The sequence below is a fragment of the Epinephelus moara genome, chromosome 16 (assembly GCF_006386435.1).
Source record: "Epinephelus moara isolate mb chromosome 16, YSFRI_EMoa_1.0, whole genome shotgun sequence".
NCBI classification, from domain to species: Eukaryota; Metazoa; Chordata; class Actinopteri; order Perciformes; family Serranidae; genus Epinephelus; species Epinephelus moara.
Window position 1 is genome coordinate 5,725,688 of NC_065521.1, and position 11,485 is coordinate 5,737,172.

At 39.9% G+C, this 11,485-nt stretch overlaps 1 protein-coding gene across 6 annotated transcripts in view; it reads right to left on the reverse strand.

Moving 5' to 3' along the window:
- Positions 1–11,485, reverse strand: part of LOC126402518 (ephrin type-B receptor 2-like) — a 146,707-nt gene that overhangs the window by 11,209 nt on the left and 124,013 nt on the right. For all 6 annotated transcript variants that reach the window (XM_050064592.1, XM_050064595.1, XM_050064593.1 and 3 more), the window contains exons 12-13: positions 9,616–9,831; positions 5,913–6,062 (exon numbers count right to left, since the gene is read on the reverse strand). In XM_050064592.1, coding sequence (XP_049920549.1) covers positions 5,913–6,062; positions 9,616–9,831 — 366 coding nt within the window. The remainder of the gene's footprint in view (positions 1–5,912; positions 6,063–9,615; positions 9,832–11,485) is intronic.

Consider the following 11,485-nt stretch of genomic DNA (forward strand, 5'->3'; position numbering starts at 1 on the left):
GATTTTGTTGTTGTTTGTCTTTTTATTTTATTTTTGCCAGTGCCATACAGCAACAATGCTTGGGGACGTGATCTTTTACAAATTTGAAAATACTGTAAGAATGTCACTTTTATAGAATTGGCTTCTTTATTTTATAATGTATGATTAATGTCTACATCAACAAATGTTAACCATAGAATCGTATCGAATCGCATCGAATTGTATCGTTCCTACACTGTATCGAATCGTATCGAATTGTTCTGTTTTAAAAATATATCGTTTTTGAATCGTATCGTAACCCGTGTATCTAGATACGTATCGAATCGTCTATCACAGAGAAATTCCCAACCCTATAAGATAAATAATCTTCATTGATTACCAGTGGAAAATTCAGGAGTCATAGCAACAGCGGTAAAAGCAGGATCAGGAATAGATAAAAGTCAAGAACCACAATCATAAGCATAAAATAAAAAAATAAATAGTAACTGAAATAAGCTTTCTGACACATTACATCTGCACTATGTCCCTAAATTTCTGGGTTAGCATATGTACTCTCTGGATACAGGGTTTCTACATTCATAACAGGCATGGAAATTGATTAGAATTAACAAAATGCTTTGTAAAGTTCTGAATATACAATGTTTTAAAATGTTTATCTCCTGCTCCTCTCCTCCTGTCCCTCCTCCTTTGCCTCCTCCCACCTGCCTTCCTCATCCTCCTGCTACCCTTGACCTCTCTTCACACTCCTCCCTTTCTTCTCATTATCTTCTCCTCCTCCCCTCCCTCTTCCCCTCATATTTGTTCTCCATACATTCTGTGTATTTAGGAGTATTGAAGTCTTTCTGAGTGCAACCCTTTTTCCTTTTTGGTGATCTTTAGGAGTATATCCAGGAAACCACACCAGAAGACCAGTGAGCAGTGGTGACCGTGTAAAGTGAATCAGCATTGCTCCCTATGATTGCCATCTGGTCCAGTCTCCTTAAAGTGATGGAGTAAAATATGATAAATAGGGATGGGTATCGTTTGAAATTTAGCGATTCTGATTCCGATTCTGATTCTGCTTTCTGATTCCGGTTCCTAACAATTCTCAATTCCGATTCTTTGAGGGGCGGGGTCAAAAAATGTCAAATGCTTATTTCACACAATTTATTTTTTTTTTTTTTAATACACCTTTCCACAAATTGACTCACATTCAGTCAGTCATTCACATTCTGCAGGGAACTAGCAGGTATAAAAAAAAAAAAACAGAATAGAAACAGTTCAAGAAAATAAGCATATCTCAAGCCTTCTCAGGCAGTATATGTGAACGTCCAGCAGATTTTGTTTCCCGCATTAAAGAAAACTTATTCACTCGGTGTAAAGGAGGCCTGCATGGAACAAGCAGGTATAAAAACTCCCCACATTAACAGTTTTTGTTCAGAAAAATAAGCATATCTGCCTTCTCAGGCAGTATATGTGAACGTTCAGCACAGCTTGTGTTTCCCGCAGTGGAGTAAACTCGTTCACTTGCTGTAGAGGAGGCCTGTACACATAAAAATGAAAAGGCCATGTCTGACAAACAAGGATACGTCGTTCGCATGTTCCACCACCAAGCAGCAGGGTCATCAGATGTAACGATGGGTGGCATATCCTTGTACATCTGCAACTCCTTCTCAACTCTGTCCTGGATGGATGTGGAGGTCTGCAGTGATGTCATCTTTACAGCATCTCTGTCAGCAAAAAGCTCCTCCAGTGGAGTCATCCTCACAGTTTTGCAGGGAGGTGGCTGCAAAACAAATAACGAACAAGCTTATCACAAAAAGTTCAAGCATCCATATATAATAATTAAGATTCAGAATCTATCAAATATAATTTCTGCTATCATATGCTTACATGCTCCTCTTCCTCACTCTCCACTCCTTCCTTGTCGCCCTGGCTCCTCTCACCATCTCCTCCACAATCATGCACTGTTAACTACAGACAACATTTGGCATTTAGATAAAACACTGTAATGACTGAGGAGAGACAGTGTTTGTGCATGAATGACATTTCACCTGTTCAGTGTCGGTCAGCTTTCCAGCCGCTAAGGTGAAGGGAGTTTCATGTTGTGGGACCAGCTTGTTAGCTTGAGCAGTGACGTTAGGCCGTAAACTCTGCGACTGCGAGCTTTCATCTACAAAAACACATTTGACGCAGTTGCTTATTAAATTTAGAAACTAAACAAACGTTATTTAAATCTTCAATAAAAGTTCACTGAACTTACCCGACTGCGAGGGCTCCGACGAGGAGGTGCTGGCTGTTGGCTGAGCTGGGCTGACGGAGGAGGACGAGGCTTGTGAGGAGGAGGGAGGCCGGCGCAACATTTCAAACACGGTACATTCTTTGATTTGTATACCGTGCTGCTGGCGATGATGTTTTGCCATATTCGTGGTGCATCCTCCATTGCACGAAATACGTTTGTCACAAGTGTTGCACTGTTTTAACAGAAACAAGTGTGTGTGGCGAGGGACAATTTTTAGGAATCGAAAAGCAGAACCGAAATTAAAATTTCTTAATGATTCAGGTGGAACCGAAAATTCGGAACCGGTTCTAATTTGGAACCGGTTCTCGGGACCCAACCCTAATGATAAACGTTATTAAAAGTTTTGAAAATTCACTGTTAATAATGTTTGTGAATCGTGTGGGTAACACATGTGCAGTTTATGAACAGTGAATACATGAACACAAACATGCACAGAGATAATAAAGCACTGTAATAAAAGGTGACAAACCTTTCTCGAATACCCAGCTGTTGCTCCAAATATGACAATGTTGTACCTTGAAAACAAAAGATGAAATGACAATGAGCACATAAGTCACCCCCCCCCAATAAATAAATACATAAATAAATGCCTTACCGTATAAGCTTATGGTTTGTGTCCACATGGACTAAGGACAAAGGCCCCTGCACAAAGTATGTCCTCCTTACTATGCACCCCAGCCGAGTCATCCTTTCCAAAACTCCTGGAGCATCGACTCTGTGCATGGACTCCTTGATGCGATCCCACTGAACTCTATGACCATCTGCCTGCAGACAGCCTTTAACCATTCTGTATCCTGTATTTGGGTTCCTGCTTTTTATGGACTGCACAGCATCATCCAATTCACTATCAGATAAGCTGCTGTATGTAGATCTTGTGGACAACCCAAGTTCACGCATACGCCAGAAGATTGTGCTCTGGCTGGCACAGCTGGGAAACAGCTGCGTGGATCTTACTTTGCAGGGATAAAAGACACTCCACAATTTCAGATGGGATGTTTAAAGTAGTGGAGGCAGCCATCAGAATAAATGCTTCTTGATTTACAATGTACTGGAAATAGTCCAAATTCAAGTGCTGTTGACTCAACACATAGGTAATCCTTGATTTCAGACGTTCCAATAATTGAGTAGCCACTGGTCCCTGTAGAAAACAAAATACAAGTTTGATGCATTAAATGCTACTGTTAACTTAATCGTTTAAAAACATACAGTACTCTATCAATTCCATATAATGTAACATTAGGCTGGACAGACATTCAAAATACTTATTTGCAAAACTTAAGTATTTTTAGCAAAAGAATATGCCAATAATTTGCTTGCAAGATTAAACAATAACTTTTAATTATTACATGGCTCTATTGAACGCTGTCAATCGCTGCATTCTACGGTCTGTTGTTAAGTATAACACACCATTGCTAGGGATGCCGCTCTGATAAAAGAAGCATTTTGTGACACAAACGCGCCCCGTAACCCGTAATCTCTTGTTTATGACAGATAAGACAACACAAATATACACATTGTAACATCGTATATGATAAATAACGTTATCCACTGCTGCAAGGATTGCTTTCTTGCCGGCTTTGTTGAAAACAAATGCACATGGCCGGGAGGAGTTTTAGCAAAACAGAGGAAAAGAGACTGGACAGATTTATACGCTAAATGACGTAATTTATAAATCGATAAAAGTCGTATTTTGATCAATATTATGTCTCAAATTAATTATTTCATATTTTGCAGGTCAGTGCTAATTAATTAGCACAAGCCAACTTCTAATGCCAGCAATGCTAGCACTAACTTCGCATCACCGGCATGTCGTTAGCTTGCAAGTTGAAGCAGTAAGTCTGTAAGTCCAAGAACTGTATATTATTTAAAATAAATTCAATTTTATGAAATAAAAATACTTGATATACACGTAAATGACTTTACCTGTGATGTTTCACCTGAGCTGGCAGCTCCACCCAGTCCGCTGTCGTCAGCCATCTTTGCCTTTGGGGCATGCACGTTTAGAGGAATCTCGGTTCGATTACTTTCCCTTGTGACCTGCCTGTGACCTCAGTGACGTAATTTCAACACTTTCCTACTCGTACCCACAAACTTGAATTCATGTTCACAGTGAGGACTTCGTTGTTGTAGAAATCAGAGTTGTATTCACAAGACTTTGCACTCACAGCTTTTAGATTCATACTCACATAAAAACAATCCTAACCCGAACAATTTCACAGACTCACATATATGACAGCAGAATTTTGTGTACAATAATTTTATTGACATACAAATGTTTAACATTACGAATACGAATGGTTAAAATTATGCACACATCTTTTTGATAGTTGTCTTACACCATACGGCTGTGGCTCAGAGACAGAGTAGGTCGTCCACTAATCGGAAAATCAGCGCTTCGATTCCCCAGCTCCTCCAGCCCGCATGTCGAAGTATCCTTGGGCAAGATACTAAACCATCTGTTCCACTGGTGTATGAGTGCATGTGAATGGTTACTGAGGAGCAAGTGGCACCATGTATGGCAGCCTCGGCCACCAGGTGCATGAATGTGTGTGTGAATGGATGAATGTGACATTGCATAAAGTGCTTTTAGTAGGTACTGCAGCTGTCCTTAAAAAGAATATGCACTGTTGCATGCAGTATGCACACAATCAGGACATACCACTTTCTCATAACATTATGCCCTGAATTTTGACCCTCTTGCTTTTATATCAGTTACCTTGGAAATAAAACGAATGCCACCAACCAAGTTCACCTGAGATCAACTCGGAGTGCTCTGCTGTTGTTACCTTACAATGTATGTATTTTAACTAACCGCACAGACTGTAGATTCCAACAGATAATATTTGCGACATTGAAATTCAGTCTGCCGTTCTTTTTCATTGTTATTTTAATAGTTATGTCCTACTGTTGTTTGTAACATTTCTGATTATTTTGTTCACTTAAACTATCATTCAACTGTTCATCAGTTGAATGCGCTGTCATCCCTCATTGCAACTTCTGACAGCTGTCATTTGTTTGCGGCTCAGCTGATGTGACGTATCGTCCACTGTGCAGAGGATTGTAGGTCTGAATAGCCAGAAAAGTATGCTGGCTTGCAAACTGCAAAATCAGACAGGATGTAGTCGAACCTCCTGGTATTTTTGGCATACTGCATTTGACATACTATGTATTGGGACATACTAAATCTCTTTCTGGCATACTGCATTTGACATACTATGTATTGGGACATACTAAATCTCTTTCTGGCATACTACATAGTATAGTGGTATGGATATTAGAACACACAATACGTCAGTGGCTGACAACCCTAAAAGACAGCAGCAGCTTGTGGTACATGGTACAGTTTGTCAGATGGAGCTATAGCTGCAGAGGTGGAGTTGTTTCCTGCTCCCCTTCTTTCAAAACATAGAACACAATTAACCAATGGTGGCTCACCATTAACTACAGTTACAATTTACTTTTTCTTTGATTTCAAAAAAAGTGTTTAATCTGTGCAACTTTCTCCTGTCATCCTTTTCCCTCAGAACATGATATAATCACATACAAAAATGTAGGTTCCATTATTAAATGCACTGGCCTATGACCCTTCTCTGACAGTTCTGTGATATGTTCTTAAATATAAATGCCATCTGTTCTACAGGGCTTTACTCACATCTTGATTGCTCATGTCCCAGTAGGGCCTCTCTCCATATGACATCACCTCCCACATGACTATGCCATAGCTCCAGCAATCACTGGAGGAGGTGAACTTCCTGTACTGAATGGCCTCTGGAGCTGTCCACCGGATGGGAATCTTCCCTCCCTGGAAAAAACAAGTGTGAAGGTCAACAGTTACTCAGTGGACAGAAATACAGAGACAAGTATCATTCCATTACTGATGTTTTTTTTTTTTTTTTTTTTTTTTTTTACAAACTTATTGACCTATTGGCCCACCTATTTTTTTCAGTTGTTCCATTTGCTGTTTTGCTCCTAAATTTACAGTAATTTAATCTAATTTAAATCAAAATGTAATTTGCCATGTAATCTTGTTTATTAAATTGATTATGATAATTCTTATTATTATTATTAATATTAATGTAGAAACATAAATTTAAAGGTCTGGAGCTGGGACAGAAAGCTCGCGACCTCGTTCCCATCTTCTCGAACAAACTTTCTTTGTTTCTATTAGATATCAAAAACTCAAATACTCAGAAGTCAAAAAATCACTGGAGACACGTAGAATCAGATGCAACTGAGTTTAATGTGCTCACAGGCATCAGAACACATCAACTCAATGAGTCAAGCTCCGGAGCAGGACTGGAATTTCTTTATTTGTGCACTCGCTTTTATTGTGAAGATTTCTGCTGAGTCGTCTTTTTCTTAAACCCTACCCTCCATAACGGTATCACATTTCTGCTGAGTCTCCACTTTTTTTCCTTTCATCCTACCATCATAACGGTGTCACATTTCTCCGCTCTTCCCTAAAGCTAGCCTATCTACTTGCACTCGTAATGCTTTCCTGGGTAGTCTAAGACCGCCTCCTCTTACCAGAGTCATATCAGGACAAGCTGGAATTCCCCTAACTTTCCACCAGTGTTTCTGAGCTCATCCTCATGCTATTTTAGAAATGGTGTACAGCGAATCCTAGGTACTTCTCCACCACAATGCTTAAGTACTCAATGAGTGCATGTGTGTGTCATAGGAATACATAAAATAATAAACCAGTGTGTGATTTGTCAGTGCACAGAGTACATTGCTTCAACACGTATCTTTAAAGTTCAACTTAAAGGTACAGTATAAACACTACAGTAAACATTACACTACATTAATAATAATATTTAATACTATTTATTGCCATCATATCATCTCATGCATCTTACTCATTACATAGCTGATGACATTTCTTTCTGTTTTTTTCTTAAGCATAAATTATACGAATATGTGTGTCAACCAGTGATACATCACAGTAACAAACAATTGATATTCAATGATAAATAAATCACAACAATAGTTACAGTATAGGTTTAAAGTATGTATGTTAAAGTATGTATGTTATGATCATTTTGGAATCACAGAAAAATATTGTTGATCCCATTTCATATTTAAGGTTCTGTCTGCTATATTTCATAGTTCATAATCTGTTTTTCTTCTTTCAGAATTTCATCCTCCCTGTACAGCAACAAAAGGCTATAAGGGGAAAAAAGAAAGACAGAAAAAAATAAATTAATGAAATGAAATATACAAAATAAAAATTACAGGGGCGTCGGTGGCTTAGTGGTAGAGCAGGCGCCCCATGTACAAGGCTGTTGCTGCAGCGGCCCGGGTTCGACTCCAGCCTGTGGCCCTTTGCTGCATGTCACTCCCTCTCTCTCTCTCCCCCTTTCACACTTGTCTGTCCTATCAAATAAAGGCTAAAAATGCCCCAAAAATATCTAAAAATAAATAAAAATTACAAAATACAATACAAAAAGGAGCATATACAAATACATAAATAGATGCATATGTATGTATGTACACTTAAAATTTATGCACTTACAATCACATACCCCCAAACACAAGAAAACTACAAGAAAATAAAAAAAATTAGGTACAAATAAAAAAAAGAGTAAAAAAGAAGTGCTCCCCTGGATGACTGTCAGACCTGATATAGAGACCCACACTCCAGTAGCTTCTATTCATTAATCTTTTCCCATATGATAGTAATTTGACTACTTAAAGTTATAGTTGGTAATCCTGTTCAGAAACACTTCTTGTTATACTGGGTGAAATGGTCCTTCCATCCTCAGAGTAAACAATATATAATGTGTTCAGAAAAAGGAATGAAAAAAATCCGACCTCTGTGGCAGCTGCACGCCTGTAAAAACTCTGACCAATCTCTGCCATTCGGTGCGAATGGAAAGAACAAATCAGATGCCTTCATGTCTTGCTCTGCCCGAGCCCCCCTTCTGTCCCTCCCTCCCTCCTCCCTGCGTGCACTCCTCACGTGTCACCGTTGCCGGAAATATTCAGCACGCTCCTCAGCAGAAATACCGAGTTAGCAGGAGTTTGCTGCACGATGGCAGAGAAAATGCAGCCAAAAGTACCACTTCCAGTGTTATTTGTAACGGCTCGCCCCGCTAAACAGGCTGACAAAGGAAAGTCAGAGGCAGAAAAGGCTGCGACGAAAAAGGCTTTGGATAAAGTGAGAGGACAAACCAGACATCAACATCCGTGCAGCTTTTGAACGGTGGAGACAACTGAGGGAGCTGAAGGGCCTGAAAAGTGATGCAGACGTTGCTGTCTTTCTGTTGGACAGGTAATTATTTGTTTGCTTCGGGGGGATTTGTTATTTTACTCGGCTCTCCTCTGCCCTGCTGACTGCATGCGTGTTCAAGCTTGTGTGGGGCCGTGGCTTTGGACGGAGCACTGACGGGAGGGGGAGGAGGGGGCGGAGCTTAGTGGAGGTGCCACTTTCAAATCTTGCTAGCTCTCCAATATTACCAACTATATCTTTTTTCAAACAGCTTCAGATTCCCTCTCACTTCATAAGTTAAGTGCTCCATCTGATTTACTGAGCTGTGTCTCTCCACTTGTCTTATCAGGGGACATCGTTTTTGAAGCCAGTTTCTTGCTATCCGTCTCAATACGCAGTATCTTTGAGAAGTATTTATCATTTTCATTCCAAATTTTGTCTGCAATTTTGCCAGTTTAATCTATTAGCCATCCATCTTCTAACCGCTTCATCCTCTTTAGGGTCGCGGGGGGGCTGGAGCCTATCCCAGCTGACATTGGGCGAGAGGTAGGGTACACCCTGGACAGGTCACCAGACTATCGCAGGGCTGACACATAGAGACAGACAACCATTCACACTCACATTCACACCTACGGACAATTTAGAGTTATCAATTAACCTAATCCCCAATCTGCATGTCTTTTGGACTGTGGAAGGAAGCCGGAGTGCCCGGAGAGAACCCACGCTGACACGGGGAGAACATGCAAACTCTGCAAAGGAGGGCTCCAACACCTGGGATCGAACCGGGAACCCTCTTGCTGTGAGGCGACAGTGCTAACCATCATACCACTGTGCCGCCCCTAATCTATTATCATTATTATTTATTATTTATTTTAAAAAAAGAATCTAATCTAATCCACTGTCTACACTGTTTTGTGGAGAATAAATACTTTATTTCAAATTTCCTGACACAGTCAACCAAATTTATTCAGAAACACAATGTCATTTATAAAACATGACATTGCGTTTCTCTTAGCTGAGGAGTTCTCTCAGTAAAAGGGTCTTTACGCAGCTTTGTTAATAGCTTGTAAGAGGAAGCTCTTGCCAGAAACTATTAGGAGGTCTCCTCTAACAGTTACACAGTCATATAAGACAAAATACTCACCAGAGCGCTGGTGTAGGTGGGGTCTGAAGTATCGTCCTCAAGGAAGCGTGACAGGCCAAAGTCAGACACTTTGCACACCAGGTTGCTGTTGACCAAGATGTTCCTGGCTGCCAAGTCTCGATGAACGTAGTTCATGTCACACAGGTACTTCATTCCTGCTGCTATGCCACGCAACATTCCTACCAGCTGGATCACTGTGAACTGCCCATCATTTTGCTTTAAGAGAAAAAAAACATCACATTATTGTTTGTTTTTTGTGATGAATATGGGAAATGACCAAACACTATGTCTGCTGGGAAATAGGAAGGTATATTTTAATCTCTACAAACACCTATACAAATCTATTGAAACTGACCAGTTCAATTTCACATTGTCTTTTTTTCAGATTTGTTTTCTGAGAACTCTTTTTCCTTCAACAATAAAAAATCTGAAATTGCCATGAAAACTGCTCTAATTGTTTATGGAAGATGACCTTCCCTTGACAGGTAATGAATACTGAATATGACATGTATGACTAGTGACTGGCAGATGGAAATGGTGGAGCAAGATGATGGGGGCCCAGCCACCCCCCAAAGCCCTCTTTGATGATAGAGAGACAACTGACCATTGCATAGTGGACATACAGTTGGTAGGCTTGGGATGGCTGGTCTGTGATCTGTGACTCATTAGCTGTAAGCTGATGTGGCAACTTAAGGTTAAGGTTAAGGAAGGAATGACTGCTGAAATCATTTGGCGAGACTGTGGACATGGTAAAAGCTTGCTGATGTGAGTGAGTAACCAGAATTGGTGGCCATGTGAGCACACTCTGTCCTGAACAGAGGATCAGATGGGGAGGCCGCTATGCTAAGATGTGTAAGTGATAGGCCAAAAGCCTGTAAGGATTTAGGTGTGAGTTCAATTTGACCCAAAACATGAAAGATGATTACAGATCTGATTGGCTTGCTCGTTTTAGCAAGAACTCAAGAGACTTCTGAGCTGAGGTGAAAGTTTTTAAATGCAACATGTTGGATTCAGTTTGACGGCTGTAGAGGTAAACTTGAAGAGTCACTGGGAACCAAAGAAAGCCAGCAGAAACAGTGTTACCAGTATACAAGTGAGGGTAAGCTGTTATTGCAGCAGAAAGGGAGCTAGATGTACAAGAGAAGGATTCAGCAATCAAGTTGTGTTATGTTATGCTCCTCTTAGAGACTTAAGTGACAGTCATAAATGACGGTGAGGAAAAAGCATACTTGCACACAACTTGCTTAGTTAACATTCTATCTCAAACACAGAATAGGTGTGGTTAATGGTTGTATGATCCAATGCCACGACAACCAGATTGCCATTCTGGTGTATGTGTCATGGTCAAAATCATTAGGAAGGATAACGATAGCATGGATAGCAATAGCAGTCACATTGAAAAAAACAAAACAAAAACAAAGGTATCCATGTAAATTCAAATGTGAGCCATCCTAACTAAATACGGCAAGGGATATTATTAAAAACCTAAAACATCTCTGCTGGCCATGATGAATTTAGTAGCTTGTTAGTTAAAGAGGTATTACATATTGGAACCTACCACTCATACATTTGACTGATCTATGAAATATGGTATTGTTCACCTGGATCTTAAAAAAACAAAAATGATACCTTTATTTAAAAGTGGAGATCCAAGTTGCCTTATAGTGGGGCGGCTTAGCTCAATATATCATATATAGCTAAACTATCGTTCATTTTGTGATGAAAGCACAAAATTTGGTACATGTGTTGGTGGATATATTTCAAACAAATCTGGATATTGGGGCATCGCAAAAACGCACCCTAGTTGCCGTAGCAACCATTTATTCAATAAAATTAATCAAAAATATTTAAATGATTCATTACAATATTT